Source organism: Mauremys reevesii, linkage group 4 (assembly GCF_016161935.1).
Source record: "Mauremys reevesii isolate NIE-2019 linkage group 4, ASM1616193v1, whole genome shotgun sequence".
NCBI lineage: Eukaryota > Metazoa > Chordata > Testudines > Geoemydidae > Mauremys > Mauremys reevesii.
In genome coordinates this window covers 33,895,292-33,917,019 of record NC_052626.1, presented here as the reverse complement: position 1 = coordinate 33,917,019, position 21,728 = coordinate 33,895,292, and the positions used below count along the sequence as shown (strand labels likewise).

General features: G+C 43.5%; 1 protein-coding gene across 23 annotated transcripts in view; it reads right to left on the bottom strand.

Annotated features, from left to right (window-relative positions):
- GALC (galactosylceramidase) overlaps positions 1 to 21,728 on the bottom strand; it is a 110,811-nt gene that overhangs the window by 87,283 nt on the left and 1,800 nt on the right. For all 23 annotated transcript variants that reach the window (XM_039535512.1, XM_039535513.1, XM_039535519.1 and 20 more), the window contains exons 2-6: positions 21,428 to 21,496; positions 17,877 to 17,940; positions 15,152 to 15,265; positions 12,465 to 12,604; positions 10,407 to 10,445 (exon numbers count right to left, since the gene is read on the bottom strand). In XM_039535512.1, the coding sequence (XP_039391446.1) occupies positions 10,407 to 10,445; positions 12,465 to 12,604; positions 15,152 to 15,265; positions 17,877 to 17,940; positions 21,428 to 21,496 (426 nt within the window). The remainder of the gene's footprint in view (positions 1 to 10,406; positions 10,446 to 12,464; positions 12,605 to 15,151; positions 15,266 to 17,876; positions 17,941 to 21,427; positions 21,497 to 21,728) is intronic.

Here is a 21,728-nt window from a genome sequence, read left to right as displayed (position 1 = left end):
AAGCCTCAGTTTAAATCAATTTTAATCAACTTTTTCATTCATACTTCAGTTATTTTCTTAAAAAAAAAAAGGTGCACTCATTGGTTAATATAACCATTAAAATATGTTGATTTACAAGTAAATACAGCATTTACACTAGACTTGACACATTTTTGCTACTTATCCGAAGAAGTGGGTATTCACCCACGAAAGCTCATGCTGCAAAACTTCTGTTAGTCTATAAGGTGCCACAGGATTCTTTGCTGCTTATGTATATTTAAGCAATTCTATAGTTTAATATTTTCAGATTCTTTATTAATTGTATATATTTATTAGGTTAGAAAATGGTGAATGATATATTGTTATTTATTGGATAATTAACTTTTTACTCATGATTTGTGTCAAGCTGCATTAGGATGGTAAACAAATTTAAACAAACACCCAAAGTAGCACATCCATTATTTTTATTAAACAAAACAACCTTAAATGTTTTGGGTACATAAACTTCTCTCATCAAAAAATGTTTCACATTTACAACTAAATTAAGATAAAGTTTAGGCGAGTGGTTCTCAAACTGTGGGCTGCTTGCGGCCTGATCAGCACAGAGCCGCAGCCCATGACATCCTCAGGGCCATATAGCTAGTACTGGATGCAGCCCACAATGATAATTAGGTTGAGAACCACTGGTTTAGGTCTTAACATATTTTGTATTAAATTCAGATTTAATTTTAAACAGGTTTATTTTTAAAAGAAAAAATAATTTAAACAAAAGCAAAAATGTCAAATTAAAATTTAAAAAAAAAATCTGATTTTTTTTAAATCACTGATTTTTATGCACACTTGAGGGATTTGAGCAAAGTGTCAAAGCATGGCATGAAATAAGTAAGGCTCAGCCTCTTGTGAGAAGATAATCAAAGGAATGCTGTACGACTAGCAAAGCACAAAGTAAAATTACAAATTCAACTTAATCTGGAATGGATCCCAAACTCCAAATTCAGACTTTTCAGAGGTACGGGGAGATTGTTAGCTAGCCCCCAACATTCTCTAAAGTTCCCTTTTGCTCCCACACTTACCCTACTATCTGAACAGCATCATCAAGATAGGGATCACTTATCATGTCACTTGAAATGTCCCAATCTGCATCTGCAGCGATGATACCAAGGTTCTTTAAACCCACTCTGTCCAAAGTATGGCAAAGTATCTTATTAAGAGATAATACACTTGAAGTATAGCTTTCATCAACCAGCTATCATGACAATATAAATCTGAAAGATTACTGTAATTATATACACTGTAGAATAAGATATTGGGATTATTCCTTTCCAAGTAAGATGTATCAACAATAGGTGGCTCTCATATAAAAGGGGAAATTACATGTGAACAACAACATAATCGTTACCTTCAAAGTTCAGACAACCATTACTCCAAATGGATGCTTCTCCAGTAGTAAAGTCTCCTCAATGTCTTGTACTATATCTATATCTACACACACATACATACACACACACCTGAATATGTATGCTATGCCCAGTGATCCTTCATTGTATGATTAACCGACTGCATTCACTGACTCTTTAGATAAATTCAAATATCCATGGCAGTTAGTATGCTGACTCAATACAATCAAGTTTAGAGCTGGAAACACCATAACAACTGTGGAAATGAAAGCTGTTCATGCCCTTATTCTGGGGTCTGGACAAAGGAAACAGAGTCTGAAATTTAGAAATGGAAAAGATTTGTACTGTCATTTAGTCTTCCTACAAGTGTAGGATTACTACCTACAGAACACTTTCTAGTGCACTATGTTTCAAGAGTTGGTACTTCTACCACTTCCTTTAGGAAATTATTCTACAGAATAAAAAGACACATCAATTAGTTTTTCCCCAATATTTAGCCTACATTCTCTACAAATTTTAGTCCATTATTCCCAATGATTTATATCCTCTGTTACCTACTTAAGTAATCTGCCATTCTCTCCTCAGTGTTTAAACATACTAATATCTACCAATATTTTAAGGGTTTGGATACTTTGTAGTAGCTTGGTCTTTTTTCACATCTCCTCAAGCCTTCAGCTAGACTATAAAGTACTCTGGGCAGGATCCTTTGCCAATCATTTATCTGCAGTTGCTAGCAGAAATAATGTTATAGAAATAACATCCCTCCAGTATCTTAATACTTTTTGATGCTCATCTCCAAACCCTCTTCAGTTTGTCACTAGACTTCTGGTAACGAGATGCCCAGAATGTGCCACAAACCATATTCCAGTGGCAGTTAAACCAAGATCGTACAGTGGAATTATCCTCCCTTTTGGTTCTACCAATTCAGCCAGAAACTGAACAACTTATTTTTTTTGGTTTAGAAAAGCTATGGATCTGACCCAGTAGCCTAGTAACACAAGGTTTAGGACTGAGATGTGCCCTCATTCTCAGGTGGCATGGAGGTGTACTATAGAAAGAGTACATATACCAGTTCAAGGGAGACTCCTTCTGCTCACTTGAAGATTAGTTTATATAAACTCTTTTAAAAATTTCTTGCAAAATCTTATGGACAGGTAAAGTGGAGAGTAACTGGAGTAAAACAGTAGTATGTGGGAATATTTCTTCTTTATCCCCAGAAGAAGCTGCAATATTCCTGGGATTACACAGCAAAACAAGTCCAAGCCTAAAAATACAAATAGCTGATAAGCAACTAGCCCTAAAATATAAAAACTATCAGTAACTAGTCCGTCAGTGAGAAAGATCATGACTCATTCAATAGCTTGGAACAGTATTATGGATGACCAATGTTTACAGAACAGGTGACCTTCACTAAAACATATTCACACAACTGTAGAATAACTTTCTGCCAGTGATTCCAAAGTAAATCTTCCTAAAATTCTGGGTCTGTCTCCTTTTCTAAACATAGGGAAGTAATTCAATTAGATTAACCTAATCTAACTTCACATGCTAAAAACTGAGCATAATGAAACATTAAGCAATTCTAATCAAACTGATCTGCACTGTATCTAACCAAGGTTTCAAACACAAAGGATGATATTAGACCAAAAGCAATAATATGTATCCAGTAAGTGTTTCAACAGGCAAGAGCACAATTATGAGTTCATACATGTCATGTATTTTCCACATGATCAGGAATGCAAGGTGGGTGCTCTAGCAGCAGGGGTGCCAGAACAATTTTTATATTGGGGGTGCTGAGAGCCATTGAACCAAACTCTGAACCCTGTATATCAGGGATGGCAACCTTTGGCAAGCAGCCCATCAGGAAAATCCACTGGCAGGCCGGGATGGTTTGTTTACCTGCAGCGTCTGCAGGTTCACCCAATCGCAGCTCCCACTGGGCGTGGTTTGCCATTTCAGGCCAATAGGGACTGCGGGAAGCGGTGGCCAGCACATTACTCGGCCCACACCACTTCCCACATTGGCCTGGAACAGCGAACCGTGGCCAGTGGGAGCTGCGATTGGCCGAACCTGCAGATGCTGCAGGTAAACAAACTGTGCCAGCCTGCCAGTGGATTTCCCTGATGGTCCGTGTGCCAAAGCATATATCTTGCTGTATATAATGGAAACCACTTCAAGTCAGGGGGTGCAGCAGCACCCCCCACAATCTTTAGTTCCAGCACCTTCGTCTACCAGTGTCTGTTTGGCATTTCTAAGGTGACAAACCAAAGACCATTCGTAAACCTGCCAGTCAATCATTCTTGAACATTGCAGAATTGAGACCACAGTGAGTACGACAGCATTCATTGAAGTCAATGTCAAAACTCCCATTGACTTTAAAGGGTGCAGGATCAGGCCTTGAAAGAGTTTTCAGTGAATATTACCCCTATGGAAAAGTCCTATGCAATTTAATAGGGGTGATGCCAACAGGGTTCTACATAGGTTTTTAGGGTAACTTCTAGAATTTAACAAAGTAATAAATCCTTTTTTCTAGGTGGTTTGAACCATACTATATAGTTCTATAGCAGGGATACAAGTCTTATAACATTGTCTGAGATGGTTAAAAAGCAAGAAAAAAGTTACAGAATTTAATGGAAAATAGGACTTATCCTCAAGGGTAGAAAACATTTTCCAAAAGCATATTTTGAACTTGTAATCAGGAGTTTTCATGCCAGAAACCTGATTCTACAGTTTACACTCCTAATTAGAATTATTCATTCCTCAGCTTACAGAAGTTGTTGATAAGGTGTACTCAGTTTTAGATAAGAAAAAAAATAATAGTTTTTCCTGGCTAATACGTGTGGAGTACATGGAATATAGTGTGATACAGGTTTTATCTGCATGAATCAGGTGAGGCTGCATTACTCACAAGAGCAAAAGCCATAAGAGAGGTCACTCCAAATTCACCTTGATAAAAATCTTTAACAGCATATCACACAGACACCTATTCTGAATGTGCTACACATGTTATAGGAAAAAAATGTTTTGAAAATTGGGATGTTTTTAATCCCTCCAAATGTAAATCCAGACTCCATTAGTAACTGCATTCCTTCTGAGCTCTGCACAGCTGAAACAGAAAATGACTACATATAACATTGCACATTTAAAAGTCAGATGTCAGGTCTTTCATGGGCTAGCATAAGCACTAGGAATCTTCTCTAATAAATGGTACAGCACTTCCATTTCTAACCCTGAAGTGTTAGTGCAAGATACCAGATCACAAACCTCTTAATTCAGCAAGGATGGAATATTACCAATTCAGCGGTGTAATTATTTTCAGCAGGAGGAAGGGAGTGAAGCCAGAAGAACACTATTTCTGTGACAACTGGACTTTTAAATATGATAGCTGATTTAAGGACATGTCTACAATGCCCAGAAGTTCAGACTCAGGGGGATGTGAATAGAAGTGCACACCAACCTGTGCTGTAACTTCCCCATGTAGATGCTGCGAGTGTAAATTTAAAGTTCGAAGAAGCTGATTTGAAACATCAGAATAAGTATCAGGGACACAGAATGGTGGGCAAAACGAGTAGCATGATAAATATAACATATCACATGATATCACCATGTGTGAATATCATATATTCCTTACAGAAAATATGTCAGTAATCCTGTTTTTTGTAACTACTTATCCCAGAGTTTGTTAAACCTCTAAAAAAAATTTTTTTTAATATATGAGTTAGTGTCCTGCCCCTTTACTTTTGTTTTCTACTTAAAGATATAAGAAGCAGTAACAAACTAAGGAGGGAAGATGAATATTTCAAAACACACTTAGCAGGATCATAGAGAATTTAAATTTATACTAACAGACTTTCAAATTCCCTGTTATGGCTAGCATGATGACAATGAAATATTTTTTAAATGGCTGACAAGCAAACAGAAGTATTGTAAGACAGGTGCAACGCCACACTGAACAGAGGGAGCAGATTTCTTGAGTGATAAGCAGCTGAACTCCTAGAGCTAATTTTTTGCTTATCACTCAGAAAAAATCTACTCCCAATTCAGCAGCTTTTTTCCAAAGCTAGAAGGAAGGAATGCAATGTCATTGTCATTGTTCCACAGTTGCCCCACACACTCAGTATCCCTCCAGGTCAATGGCTTAAGGCAAACCAACTGAATAGGGTGAGGAAGCCCCCAGGTAGCAATAAGTGGGACTCAGCTTGTAAGTAGGTGGAGAGTCACTGCCAACAAATTGCACACACAGCCAAGAAAATGCCTGAAAGAATCGGAGGACAAATTAATGTTGCTAAGTGATCAGGCAAGGTAGATTTCTGTGAAAATAAAAACACTGTTCCGCTTGGCAAACCATCTCTACTGAGGGTTCAGTTCCACGGGCTTTTCCAATCAAGCAGAACATCTGACCTATTTTTGGCTGTCAGTTACCTTTACCTACTTTATTTTCCATGTTATATGGGTTTTCCTGTTTCTGCCTGAGCACATGCTATTGTGAAAAGGAATGACTTCAGAGAGAGTACATACAGATTTCAAAGGGAATGCTGCTCTGCTGTTCTCCCAGGCTAATCCCACCTACTATAGAGGTGGTCCTTAAGAAGGCTTATGGTTTAAGGCAGTGGTTCTCAACGCATCACCCATGGGCTGCATGCAGCCCAATTAGCCCACAGCTGAAGTCCAGCTGTGCGCTAAAAAAAATTCAAAATTTGCTGCTCTGGTCCGGCAGGTCTTGCTTAGGGGGGAGACAGGTTCTTGCAGCCTGCACCAGCGCTCCTGCCAGCAGGAGGCTAGTGAGTGCCGCAGTGGGGCAGGGGGCAGGAGAGTGGGTCTGTGGATAGGTTTGAGGGGCCTCTGGGAGCTAGAGGTTTACCCCAGGTTTTAGGTGGGGTTCCTTTCCTGGGCCCCCTTCTTGGGTCTTGGCTGCTGACCTCCTGGGCACTCCGCTCCTGGCTGGCCACGGGACCTGGCCCCACGTTTTGGCGACGGGGTCCAGCTGTTCAGCCCACGCTCAGAGCTCCACTCCTGGCCCTGCTTTAGACAAGGGCGCTGGGCAAAGGGGACTGTAGGCAGTTTTAGGGTGGGGGATGCCATGGTTCTCAACCGGCAGCCCACAATGATAAACAGGTTGAGGACAACTGGCTTAAGGGATAATACCAACTGCATATCATGGGGATTCTGCCAACCTTATTTACTTTTAGGACTTTAATAGGACTATTTTGAGTCAGGTGCTATTCAAGGTGACCAAGGCTGGCAGAATCCTGTCCAAAATCTGGAGGGTCTAGGAAGCCAAGCTACTAAAACAGTGACAGATCTAAACTGCAGCTGCATTAGTTTATTCTGGCACATGGTAGGATTATGTCCTCTTCATAAGCGTTAGATACCCACTTGGAAGTAGAGACAAAATCCTCTCTTCTCCTGGCAGATCAGGCAAAATCCAGCATATAGGGACAAGACACATTTGTCTACGGAATGCTTTATCCAATCAGAGCCTATCCACTAACCAATGAGGAGCTGCAAATGTAAGGCTAGTATATGGTACAATAAAAAACCCTCCTCCTCCTCCTCCATGGATGACACTGTGCCGAAGGACTTAATCCCAACAGGTGTTCAGTATCCTCAACTCCTATTAAATTAAATGGCAGTAGATGGCACTCATCACCTCGCAGGATCATGCCCTTTGTTGTCAAGAGTGAGCAGTGCTCTATTTAAGCCAACTCCAGTTCCTGAGCAAAGAGCAGATAGTTTCCTTTTTAAGGAGAGAGATGTTGACTAAAGTAATCTATCCTATTAGTGGGGCCAAGTTTAGACTTAGTTAACTAAAATACTCTGTGGTTTCAGAGTAAACCGACAGCATTTTTCTAATAATAGATGTATGGGATAAACAAAATCTAGTTTCAGAAGAACTCACATGTAGTTGGGCCAAGTTAAAAGTCAAACAATTCAATTGGCCACAAAGCTTTTCCCAGAAAACTGCCTCAAGACTGCAAGTCTGTACTGCTGAATAGAGGCCTTTATTGCTGAAGTGCCAGGTTAGCTTTGCTTGGATTTAAAATTGTATGGCAAGCAAAGGCGGAACGTGAAAAAGAGAATGTTTTCTGTATAACAGAAGAAAGTGAACACGAAGAACACAGAGAAAAAAGTGTTAACTTTATGAACACAGGCAAATTTCTTAAGACATCTGGAAGTCAAAAAAATAACTATTATAGAAACTGTGGGGGATTTTTAAAATTATCTATCCAATTGTTCTGGCCCAATATAGTGAATGAAACCCAACAATATTAAGATTAACCAATAATTATATTAGAACTATTGGCTTGACTCAGTTCTAATATAATGTGTAGAAAAAACTATACAAACTCTATGGCAAACAAAGATCTATAGCAGTTCTATAATTAATAGAGTAATCTAGTCTGGGATTCAATCCTTGTTCAAGTCTGTGGGAAATTCAATGTCACTCCATAGATAGTCCAATCCAGTATTGGAGAGAAAAATTAATTTTATTTCCTAAAGATTAAGATGCAACAAAAGAGAATTGCATTTAAGGTAGAAACCGTTTATCTGCCTTAATAAAATTCCACTTTAATGTTACATGCCCTACTGCACATCTTCTGTCAAGGGTAAGTGTTTTTGGTTTTGAGTCGCCTTGTCATGTGAAGGGCTGAGCTACTTTAACTTCCCTTTATTTTAATGGGTGTTGAAGAAGCTTGGCCTCTTACAGAATTTAGCTTTGAAAGTGGCAATGTAGTTCCCGTGATTAGGCATCACTGGTATTTGTGAGAAAACTTCCACTTCAACCATGACAAATAGAATTAAACATATACTCTGCGTTTCAGTAAGAACTTATAATTGGTAGCATGAGTTCTATGGTGGTAAGATAAAGGATTATGTTATCATTCCCAGTGGAAGTTCTGTAGATTTTCAACTGGTTCCAGTTGGCAACTCAGTTTTAGAGCAATGCAACATGTCTACTGGGTCACAGACCCTTCGGTAGCAGCCAATAGAAATCAATAGTGACCACCCTGAAGGATCCTAATGGTGTCTACTGGAATTTCCATTAGGGATGAGAGTTCCATATGTAACTTCCTCACATGAGAGCATTACCATCCACAATTTAAGGTGATACCATCCTGACTTCAAAGCAATTTTATTTCAGACAATTAAATTTGAAGAGAAGGATCTGACCCTGAAGGCACTTCACGCCTGGAACCACTATGGGCGACAAAGGGAGTTCAGTGGGCAATGTATTCACAGGCAGAGTCCTGCACCACGACTGGGATCCTGCAGGACCCACTGCCATAATAGTGGGAGCAGGAAAAATGTACTTTGTCGTGCGTGGGATTGGGGGGGGGCGGGAAACAGACTGCAGTAATTTTCAGAAAAAACACTAAATCTCTTGTCAGTTTGTCATAAATAGAATTTCAGCAATGTAAAGCAATTTTTTTTAAATAAAAGGTTTTAATACACCCCTACCCCGATATAATGCGATCTGATATAAGGCGGGTTCGCATACAAGGCGGTAAAGCTCTGACACGCTGTTCAGAGCAGCGTGTTAAGGGTGCCGGGCCAGGCCGGGGCTGAGGGGTTCAATAAGGGGCAGAGGGTCTCGGGAGTGGTCAGGGGCTCCCTCCCCGGGTCTGGGGGGCAGGAGCTGTGGGAGGGCACTTTTGGGGGCCCTGCAGTCCCAGAGTGGCCCGGGGGATTACCAGGGGGGCCAGGAGCAGCCCGCTCTGCTTCCCTCGCCCTGGCCTTGTCGCTCGGGGAGGGGACTTAGGGGAGGAAGGGATCCCCCCACACTCATCAGCAGTGGCAGAAGCGGAGCAGCCCAGCCCCAGCCCGCTCTACTCCGCAGCGCTCCACTTCCCGCCGCAGGTGAGTATGGGGGGGCGTCATTTCCCCAACCTCCCCGTACTCACCTGTGGCAGGAAGCGGAGCATCGCGGCTGGAAGGTGGCAGAGTGGAGCGGGCTGGGGCCGTGTCGCTCCGCTTCCCGCTGCAGGTGAGTGTGGAGGGCGTCCTTTCCCCAACCTCCCCGCACTAACCGGTAGCGGGAAGCAGAGCAGCCCAACCCCAGCCAGCTCCACTCCCCGCCACGCAGGTGAGTGCAGGATCTTTCCCCAGCTGCCCGCCAGCAACAGCTGGGGCCGGGGCATGGAAAGCGGAGTGGGCTGGGGCCATGTCGCTCCACTTCCCACCGCTGGTGAGTGCGGGGGTGGGGGCATCCTTTCCCCAACCTCCCTGCACTCACCGGCAGCGGGAAGCGGAGAGCCATGGCTGGGAGGTGGTGGAGTGGAGTGGGCTGGGCCAGCCAGGCTGCTCTGCTTCCCACCACTGCCGGTGAGTGCCTGTCAGGGGAAGGGGGAGGATGGATAGGGGTCGGAGCAGTCATGGGACAGGGGATTTGGGTGGGGTCCTTGAGGTAATTAGGGATGGGGGTCTTTGGAGGGGGCAGTCAGGGAACAAGGAATTGGGGGGCCAAAGCAAGTTTGATATAAAATGGTCTCACCTATAACGTGGACCGCGTTATATCAAGGTAGAGGTGTACTTATATTTAAGTGAGAGATATAATAGACATCAACTCTCTTTCTAACAGGAGAGAAAGTATTTTTACATGGTTTAAGCAAGATTTGTTTTATTCCTTTAGTGATAAAAATTGTGTCCAAATTCCATTTATATATAAAACCAACCATGGGGGTTTTGGGGTTTTTTTAAGTGTAACATGAGGGAATCTGTCTCTTGCAGGATTTGTGGGATCTAAGGTTTCTACAAGTGGGAATAGGATAAACAAGAAACAATGCAGGAGCAGGTGGGAGTGGGTATTGCAGGGCAGGGCAGGGCAGGAGTGAGATTAAAAAATAGTCCCATGCAGGGCTCTACTTGCAGAATTGGACCCTAACTCAGTCAAATTCAGAAGAGTTGATCAACCTACATACAACTGCCAAAAACACTTTATTTCTAAGTTTCAAAAGTCATGTACACATACTGATAAAATATAGTAGCACTGTACATAAAATATGAGAAAGAGATAAAATCATTACATACCTTGATATATTTGCTACTAAATGACCTCTCATTCCATATCTATAGAACAGAACATAAAAAGCAATTTAAAAAATAAATGTATTAGTCTGAATAATACAATTAATGACATCAATACAAAAAAGGAAAGTTTTAATCTGTAAAATTATACAGCCACTATTGTAACTGAATTCTGTGGCTTCAGATTCTTGTGTAAGGAGAGAGCAACTCCACTTGTTTTTGTTATTGGCTCTAAAGGCGGCAGCTTTAAATAAAGTTCAAAGGCCCCTAGACAGAACTACCTATCTTCCTTCTGAAAAGGAATAACTTGCCTATTAGTAGGTTTCTACATTTACACAAGTCTATGACTGCAGGTTTAAACTTGCATGTTCTAACGTTACTGGACTGATTTCAGAAGTCCCATCAAAACACATATATTGAAAAGGCTTCTGAAGTTCATCATATATATTAAGACAACAATTGATGGTATCTAATCTGTACCACATGTGCTGCAAGACTAAAGGGAAGAAGAGGTGGCTATGAAACCGTTAAACAGCTTACTGGCAATAATTTTCTCTTGCTCAATACAGTCTTCGCTATTTCCCCATTTTTAAAGACACCATGACCACAGGGTTCTACCACACAAAATATCACCAAGAGCATATGATTTACAAAAATGAAGCTTCCACTTAGAAATATTTCTACCAACTTTATAAAGGTCAAACATTGTTTACTGTACAATATATAATGCTGAAGCCAAACACAGCATAATTCAAATAATTATGGAACATTTAGACACCAAGAGCTCCATCCTATTCTCAGGGAAGTAAATATTCCTAAGGCAAAACAGAAATAAAACTGCTCTTCAGAAGTATTGTCCTCATTTACTGAACATGGGAGATATAAAAATCTACACAGGCAGAAGGACTTAACAATATCCAGGGGTGGAAATAGCCTCCAGCAGAGGCGAACAAATCAGATAGCACATTCTCTGTGCTGCTGAAAGGTGTGTGTGAACTCTGGGGTCCATGGACCACAGTTTCAGAATTCCAAACTAGGTTTCCACCCCTTCATATTTAACAAGTTGAGCACACTGCTAGAGCTTCAAAATAGTCAATGGACTAAGTTCAGTCCTGTAACATGTGGGTGAAATTCCCTGAAATCAGAGGCAAAGTCCCCAGATCTCAGGGGATCTGCCACTTTCCTTCATTCTAGCTATAAGAAAGAATCTGTTTAAATGAGAAAATAAACAGCACAGTCCCTCTACTCTCTTACAAACACATGCACCTCAGGATCACTTAGTTTATCACAAGCTAAGGGGGAACTTGTATGTTAACAGTTGCTCCTTTGCAAAATATTGTCTGCACATCACTGCATTATATAGGTCAGGGATCGGCAACCTTTAGCACGCAGCTCGCCAAGGTAAGCACCCTGGCAGGCCAGGCCAGTTTGTTTACCTGCCATGTCTGCAGGTTTGGCCGATCGTGGCTCCCACTGGCCGCAGTTTGCCGCTCCAGGCCAATGGGGGCTGCGGGAAACAGAGCAGACCAAGGGATGTGCTGGACGCCACTTCCCGCCACCCCCATTGGCCTCGGACAGTGAACCATAGCCAGTGGGAGCCATGATCGGCCGAACCTGAGGATGCGGCAGGTAAACAGACTGGCCCGGCCCACCAGGGTAAGCCATGTGCCAAAGGTTGCCGATCCCTGATATAGGTTATATAACCTAGGTTTGGAAAGTTTTCAAACCTCACTTAATACGTTTTGAGTTACTATCTACGAACTTCAACCTGAACAAGACAAAGTCAGACATTCATTTTATGCAGTTTAGAGTATGGAACCCTCAAATGTTGAAAATCAGTATTGCATCCACTAAGAATAGCAAAACAAAGCCAGCTCATGTGATTTTGCCTGCTCCACCAGAAACCAGAGGCAAACATAAGGCTCTGGATATGGAATGATTTGTTAACTGGCTGCCGCAGAGTAACTGGGAGATGGGAGAGGGGAATCAAAATCAGGGACTAACAAAGAACAATTATGAAACAGACAACAAACAGAAATTTGAGATGTGTACTTTACTGACCCCAATATAATCAATGTCCAAATTGTGATACTGCTTGGCACCTAGAATCCAGGAAACAATATAGTAAGCAGTGACATCCGGATGATTATAGGGCCAGTTCTGACCCCTCCCTATCCATCCAGGAAATGCCCAAGGTAACCCTACAAAGAGAAAAATCAAAAGAGAAGGACAGTTAATTAGGTGCACTGCATACATCAGTAAGAAACAAGAGCAAGCCACCGCCTATATTAACTGAAAGATTTAAGGAAAGATCCTCACTGCAAATCAATGTAGTTCCATTGACTTCAATGAAATTATGCTTCATTTACACTAGCTGAGAATCTAGCACAAGCTGTACATCCTTAGTGAAATCTTTCCACCTAAGAATCTATCTTTTGGCAATGACAATGATCTACCCAACATCTCACACCTGACTGGCTCAAATGATGAGTTACATCTAGTAAAAAAAAAAAAATAAATAAACCCACTATTCTTGAACTGCAGGATCAAGCAATACATTCTGTTATATCTAAACACAAGAGTCTGATCCTGCTCACCATAGGCTTTTAGCCCACTACAGTGAATGGCACTGATCTCTCAGGTAAGGCAAGCAGGATTTAGTCCGATTTTAATTCTTGTACCATAACTGGTGTGTTTCCTTTTTAACAATTATTTTAAAAAAATTTAAAAATTCTGCTTCCAAAGTTTCTGTGGGCTTTTCAGGACAGGGACTGTCTTGTACTCTATGTTTATACAACACAACAGATTTCTGATCCTCGTTTGGAGGCTCTAGGCACTCCCACAGTAATCTAGTTCATGCCCCTTGCAGTGATGCACCGTTAAATTTCCCTATGGGAGAAAGAGCTCCATCATTCACTCATTCTTAATATATAAAGATGGTTCTCTCCAAATATTCCCGACTATAAACTATTAAGCAACACTAAATTACAAAACAGCATAATTCATGACATAGGCAACTTTTTCAGTCAGAACTGAGACAGTGCAAATGGTTCAGGGGGCAGAGAAGGCAGTGTGGTCATTTACACAGGTGAAGAAATGCACGAAAGCAAGGTATCAGAACAGGTGTGACAGTAAATCAGTGATCAGATAGGAGGGAGACAGCATAGAGATTGGTTTGCAAGAACTCAGAATGATTTCAGCCATTAAGAAGATTAAAATAGCAAACATGTTAACACTTAAAGACAACAGACTTGCTGTAAACCTGTGCTAGGAGAGAGTTTCCTATGTGTATGTGTATGCAATCTTATTTCAGCAACACTTATTTTGCAATACGAATGTTCATTCTGAGTTTATCGAACAGGCAAACTGTATAAACTGAATAAATAAATAGTGCAGACATAAATCACAGTACACCCTCGCTATAACGAACCCCTGGGGATCCAAGTGATTTGTTTGGTAAAGCTAGGGATTCATTACGAGGGATGGGGGACAGCTCTGCCGACCCTGCAGACACGGGACCTTGGTGAGGAGGAAGAGAGCTCCTCCTCCAGCTGCTCCTGTACGCTTTAGGGGTAACTTTGGTGCGAGCATAATAGTGGCGCAATGGCAAGGTGGGGCTATCAGCCCTCCAGGAAGATTCTGTAGTTAAGGCGCTTTGATGAAGTAGATTAGAAAATCCACAGCAACCTGCAGTAAATTTGTCAATGAAGCTTTTTACCTAATTTTATTATTAATTTTCATATACAAATATAGGGTTTTTTCATTATTTTGATATTAAATTCAATTTAATTTACTCTGCCTCTAAGTCTCCCATTTTCAAGTTGCCATAGACTGACTAAGAATTAACATCATATAACTGGATTAAAGATGTGTCAGAGGGGAAGCCGGAGGTTTTGGCAATGGAGTAAGGAATTCTGGGGTCATTTGGCACATGGGAGGTGGGTTTGGAATTATGGAATTACATATGAGCTTGGTAACTCAGACACCCACTTCAAATCACTGCACTGGTTTACATTCAGTTCAGGTTTGGAACATTTTCTTTGCAGCCATAAAAGAACAGAAACCATTTTTTAGTTTAAATGTCAACTTCTGTTTTGGAACACATTTCAGTGGCAACAGGTAGATTCCACAGCTGGAGACACAGGGCTCTGACTTGAATTGAACAGAATAGTGAAGGCCTCACAGAACTTGTCTACCCATTTGAGATGAAAATGAGAAGTCAAAGGACATTTGCTTGAGCTAGATTTTTAAAGTATTTGATAGAAGGAAATCGAGTCCTGGAAGATATGAAAAGTTAGTTTATTGTGTGTAGGATTAGAAAAGATTCCTTCTAAAAAGGGTATCTGGGAAAAAGAAAGAATAAGCATGCATAATGTGGGGGATTCTTAGTCTTGAATTTATTGTCTCTAGCCGTTGGCTCTCACAGTGTGACACTCTCATATTGACTGTTTTAATTTAGTGATTTAGGCCAAAGATAAATATCACCAACACTGGGGAGAAGAGGGAGAAAAAAAAAACCCACACACCAAACACAAGGCGTTGTCACAATAAAACCTTACAAAATTCACACAATAATATTATTTAAAAGGAGAGGGAAGGCAAATTGAAGGAACTCTGACTGTACACTGGCTAATGTGACAAAGAATACTTTGTTTCATTAAAGCTAACGAGCCAATTAAGAATGAGTCAGATATGAAATCATGTTTGAAAACAGGATGACAGAACATTGAGAAAACCCAAGTCCTTACCAATCAATTTAATGTTGGGATTCCTTTTTTTAGCTTCTTTCATTAGCCACCACTCATAGCCCCGGAAATAATTCTCATCATTTTCATAGTGCATGTGGGAGGGTTCAGTACCATCTACAGAGGAAACAACAAAGATATCTCACTAATTGTTTTCTGTGTCATGACAAAATTCCTATGTATCTTAGGGTTTTTTTTAAATACACCTCTACCCCGATATAACGCAACCCGATAGAACACAAATTCAGATATAACACGCTAAAGCAGTGCTCTGGGGGGTGGGGCTGTGCACTCCAGTGGATCAAAGCAAGTTCAATATAACACGGTTTCACCTATAACGCGGTAAGATTTTTTGGCTCCCGAGGACAGCGTTATATCGGGGGAGAGGTGTATTGCTCATCACCATAATATCTAGGCACATCTGCAAGCACAGTTCATGCATTCTTTGAAGTAAATTTGAAAGCAAAGTGAACAATGGAAGCCAACATGAAAGACTAGCCATCCCTCCCTCTTAGAGTACATCACCTCTGCAAGTGGAGGTGTGATTGCAGCACATGCTAGCTTTAATCTATTTAGTGCATGTACCGATAGCTGTGAAGCCACAGACACCATGGGCTAGCTGCTTAAGTAAGTACCCAGAGTCCTGGGTGGGCTTCTACAGTCCATGCTGTAGCAGCTGCACTGCTATTGGTACTTATGATAGCTAAATTAAAGCTAGTCAAGTACGTCTGCATGTTGCAATTACACCTTTGATTGCAGTGCAGATGTTATTCTGTGGCTACACTTACAGTGGCATATAGAGCAGTGGTTCTCAAACTCCCTCAGCCCGCGCTGCTTCCTGCAGTCCCCATTGGCCTGGAGTGACAAACCACAGCCAGTGGGAGCCGTGATCGGCCGAACCTGCGGCCGCAGCAGGTAAACAAACCGGCCCGGCCCACCGGGGCTTTCCCTGAACAAGTGGCAGCCCTAGTTTGAGAACCACTGATGTAGAGTATAGGCACTACACGCGTAGCTACACACTGCACTGAAAGGCAGGCTGTGTCCACACTTGTCACTGCGGCGTGTAGCTACACATGGCAGCAAAAGACTCCAGCAGCAGGAAAAGACTCTGGCAGCTAACTGCTGCCAGAAGCTTTCACTGCCAGTGAGGAAATGCTCCAGCAGGGGGGAGCTGCCATATCATTTCCCCACAATTTTCCCCTGCCAGAGACTTTAACTATGACAGGGAAAGACTCAGGCAGCGGGGAGGCAGCAAGACACTACACCACTAAAAATAGTAGTGTTGATATGGGAAGCAGAGTTTGAGCGTGTAGGCTATATACCCTGAGGGTTCAGTTGTGTAATGCAATACTCTACAAAGCCGCAGTTCACTATCTACACTGCTATTGACATGCAGTGTCTGTATTCTACATGCCACATAAGTAGAGACATAGCCTATGCCTGTTGACCATGATCAAGTACAGTATCAGATTAACATGAATATGTTTTCTGTCAAAGAGACTATGCAGAGACTTGCAGAAGGATTGATCTAATGATCCAGTAGATCGGGGTCCCCAATGCTGTGCCCATGGGGGCATCTAAATGAGCCCACGTCCTGGCCAGCGGTGGAGCATCTGCCGAAATGCTGCCAAATTTCTGTGGCATTTCGGCGGCGACGCCTCTCGATGACGCCACTTGCCGCCGACAAGCAACGTCATCGAGAGGCGTCGCCACCGAAATGCCGCAGAAATTGGGCAGCATTTCGGCAGATGCTCCACCGCCACCATGGTCCTTCGTCTGGCGCCCGCCAGACGTAAAGGTTGGGGACCACTGCAGTAGATCTTTTATATCCCCAATTACTGTGACGCTAAGTCTATCTTCAATATTATTTTGGGCTGAGGAATCACTGCATGAACATTATCACGATAGCATCAGAAGGAGAAAAAAAAATATTTTCACCATCATGCAAGAACCCTGAACTGAGAAACAACAGGCAGCGTGGCACAGATTACTGCATGCTTGCTTCCTGGGGGCAAGAGAAACACATGGGGAGAGAAAAGGAGGAAACTTGTTATGAAACCAAGAGTTCAGTTCAAACTATACTATCTCATAATAATGAAAAGTTCCCTTTCATATAAGATTTGGACTAGTATTACTGTGGGGTTTCTCCACCCTGGTCTACACTAGAGGAAGGGAAATCGATCTAAGTTACGCAACTTCAGCTACATGAATAATGTAGCTGAAGTTGACGTACTTAGACCTACTCACCACGGTGTCTTCACTGCAGTGAGTCGCCTGCTGCCACTCCCCTGTCGACTCTGCCTGCGCCTCTCGCAGCGGTAGAGTACAGGAGTCGACGGGACAGCACTTGGGGATCGATTTATCGCATCTAGTCTAGACGCGATAAATTGATCCCCGCTGGATCAATTGCTGCCCGCCAATCCGGCGGGTAGTATAGACATACCCATACTAAGTAACAGTCTGTACCACAGTTCTCATGTAAAAAAAGACCCTTCCCACACCAATTCAAGAAATGGTACTAGAACCCTGCTAGCAGCAAACATTTTTAGACATGGTAGTACAGTTCCAAGTGTATCATATAGAGCCTTGCTATTTCAAATGAGGTGAAATGTTTATCACAATGTTTATCACTAAACTGGTAGTATTTCATCTATTGCATCACCACACCATTTGAAGAGAAGAATGATCTGCATAAAAACAGTAAGCCCAGTCCCCCAAGAATTCATACCTGTTGACTGTCCATCACCACCAATCTCTACTTTCAGAATATGCAAAGAGGCACCAAAATTTGGCTTTAAAAAAAGAGAAAAAAATTCTATGAATATAGATTCCCACTATAAGCAGAAGAATGTCCAACTAAAAAGTGCATCACCATCAACCTCATCACATGTCTATCTGAATATTTTACCCATTATTATTACAATCACCTACGATTAATGCAACTGAAAGATTAGAGGGAAAAGCTATTCCTCTTTTTACAGTTTATTTTGTGCAATTGAGAGTACTTGGTTTCTAGTTAGTTTCACAGTCCCTTTTGTAGTTATAAGTGTGTTTCTCTGTTTGGGATCTTTAGCACAGCAAAGCTAACAAAATAGGAAGATGTCAAGGTAAAGCCAAAAAATGTTTATGGTGGGTCCAGAGGCTGATGTAGGACAATACTACCGGTATTTTAAGTTGCCTAGATTTCAAAATGACCATGTTCCTTCAAAAAACTAAAAAGGTTTGCAAGTTTGAGGGTTGGTACAGATGTAATTATATCAATTTAGACTGGGGATCTCAAACTCAAATCACCACGAGGGCCACACGAGGACTAGTACATTGGCCTGCGGGCCGCATCACTGACACCTTTTCAAGGGAGCTATGGCGGGCTGCAGGAAATAACTCTACATGCAGCCAGCGTGTTTCAGACCCCTGGTTTAGACACTGATATAGTTAAAGTGATACAGCCTTCTAAATGGACAGTTTTACTGGCATAAAGGTGCTTTTATTCATTTATCTCAACAATTCAGAACCATAACTGATTAATTTCTGTAGTGGGTAAAGTAATTTCTACATATAAGAGGTCATATGCTACATTCCCAAATTCAGTGTAAAAAGGGCAAAAAGGACCATTTTCCAGATAACTGAGTACACAGAAGGCAAAGCAGCTACATCATGTCTCTTTCCTGTTCCCCATCAAAAATCTCCATAGCTATTTCTCTCTCTCTAACACAGAAACTATGCTCTACAGGGCTGAAGCCAAGGGAACAGCTATTTGAAAGTGGTATGTTGCCCTCTCGGTTTTGGTACTGCACTAACTATATCAATGCAGACACAGTGATGAGCTGCCAAAATATTAACAACAGGTTCCCTCCTCCTCACCCCACGAGGGGGTTGTGGCCGCCCCTCCCCCCAGGCCTCCTACCCAATCCAACCCCCCGCGTTCTTTGATGTCCCCCCGGGACCCCTGCCCCATCTACCCCCCTTCCCTGACCACCCCCTGCTGCCCCATCCAACCCCTCCTCTCATTCCTGATTGCCCCCTGAAACCCCTGCCCCATCCAACCACCCCTTCTCCCTGTCCCTGACTGCCCCCTGCCACCCCATCCAACCCCTGCTCCTTCCTGACTGCCTCCCCAGGACCCTTGCCCCCATTCAATCCCCCTGCTCCCTGTCCTCTGACCGCCCCACCCCTAGCCACCACCCCCCCCACGACCCTCCAAACTCCCCTGCCCTCTTCCAACACCCCCTCCCTGCTCTCTTACAGCGCTACGTGGATCCGCTTCGCCGGGACCAGCACCAGCACTGGCGCCGTGGGGCTCGAGCTGGGCTGGGCCGGAGCTGCGGCACCAGGACCAGCACTGGCACTGGCGCTGCGGGGCCCGAGCTGGGCCTGAGCCGCAACCGCGGGGGCCAGGACCAGCACCGGCGCTGCGGGGCCCAAGTCACAACCGCAGGGCTGGGCCCAGCACCGGCACCGGCCGGGCTGGAGCCAGCACTGGTGCCAGCGCCGCGGGGGCCGGGCTGGAGCCGCAACCGCAGGGGCCCAGCACCGGCACCCAGGACCGGCCGGGCAAGAGCCAGCACTGGTGCCCGGGACTGGCTGGGCCAGAGCTGGCGCCCGGGACCAGCACCGGAGCCACAACTGCGGGGCCAGGCCCAGCACCGGCGCCCGGGACCAGCCCCAGCACCGGCGCCCGGGACCAGCTGGGCTGGAGCCAGCACTGGCGCCCGGGACCGGCCGGAGCCACAGCGCCAGGACCAGCGCCAGCGCTGCGGGGCCCGAGCCGGGCTGGAGCCACAACCGCAGGGGCCGGAACTAGCACCAGCACCGCGGGGGCCAGGCTGGAGCTGAAGCTGGGGGTGCTCGGCAGGGGCCGGGACCGGGCTGGGGGCGCTCGGCCGGGGGGTGCCAGGCTGGAGGGAGCCGCGCTCCGGGACCAGGAGCTGTGGTGGAGGAAGCCGCTGAGCCAGCTGCACCTCCCCTCCCCCCCGCGCCCCAGCTTACCTGCCTGCCTGCCGCTTGTTCAGGCTTCCCGCGAACATCTGATTCGTGGGAAGCAGGGGAGGGGGAGGAGAAGGGGGGCGGAGCAGGAGAGGAGGGGGAAGTGAGCTTGGGCCGGAGCTTCTGTTAAATAAAGCCCTTATAGAACCAGTTGTCCTGGAACAACCAGTTCTAAAAGGGCTGCTAAATTTAACAACCCGTTCGTGCGAACTGGCTCAAGCTCACCACTAGTGGTACAGACCTCTAAATGGACAGCTTTACTGGTATAAAAGTGTTTTACTGGATTATCTAAAGAATTCAGAACCATAACTAATTGAACTTGCATCCTAGGCAAACTTTAGGATATTAATTCTATTGAAATGGAACAATCTTAGCAAGCTAGAGAGCAAGGATACTCTTCAATTTCCAACTAAAATATACAGTAATTTTCAGAAGTCATGAAGTATACATACTTTTGCACTCCGATTCAATATTGCCTTCAGAATTTACTACCCACAATAGTTATGACCACCTCAACCCTTCACTTTATCCACCTTTAAACTAGAAAAAAACCCAACCTTCCAGTTCTAGCCCAATATCACAAAATATTTAATCATTAGCTATTTCAGAATAGCAAAAAGAGGGAATCTCAGTAATCGCTATTTCCAAAATTAAATAAACTCCCTACAGAAACAACAAGATGTTGATTAGCCTAGATTATGGTTATTACCAAGAGGAAGTACCCTCAAATTGTTTAGTCATTTCAGTATAATTAGTTGTTTCCTCTTAACATACCAAGAGGATTTATTCTTGGCAGCTACTACACCTTGGAGTAATAAGAGTTGATTGTTCAGCCACAGAATTTAGGTCCCAGAAACAGTTATCACCACACAAACAGGACATACCTTCAAGTTACTGTATTAATAACCATAATTAAGGCTATGTTTATGTCACAGAGGTCATGGGAGTCACGGAATCCGTGAATTCCCGAGACTTCCTTGACATTCTCTGCTTCAGCCCCAGCGTCTGCAGGAGTCTGGAGCTGACAGCCAGTGGGGCCCTGGCAGAGTTCCAGCCACAGGCAACAGCAGCAACAAAGGGCCCCCTGCAAAGTTTTAGCCACAGGTGACAGACTCCTGAGGGGACCCTCCTCGGGGTTCCTGCAACAGGCGACAGCCGCACATGGGATGGGGGACAAGGAGGATGCCTCAGGCGAGCAGCGGGGGTGTCCCATTTTCAATTTGATTACATATAGAGTACATATTAAAACTCTATAGGAGGTTAGAGATATTTGTCTTACTGATATAGAACTATTACCATAAACAGATAATCTAAGATCTGAGAGCGATAAGGCTCTGGATAATTCACCAGAAGTCGAGAGGTGGCCTGAAAAAGAACAAAGGGAAAAGACCATATTTAGAGTTATTTTATTTGGATTTAAAATAGTAAAGAGCCTCCTATCTAAGGTTCTAGGCAACCTAATATAACTAATAGCACAGTCAAATCCCACCAAGAACTAAGGAATCATGTCAGCAGGGACTCAGCCAGCCAGATACCACAAAAACTCAACACCCCTTTAAGACACAAAAGTTACTGTAGAGAGACATTAACAAATGAC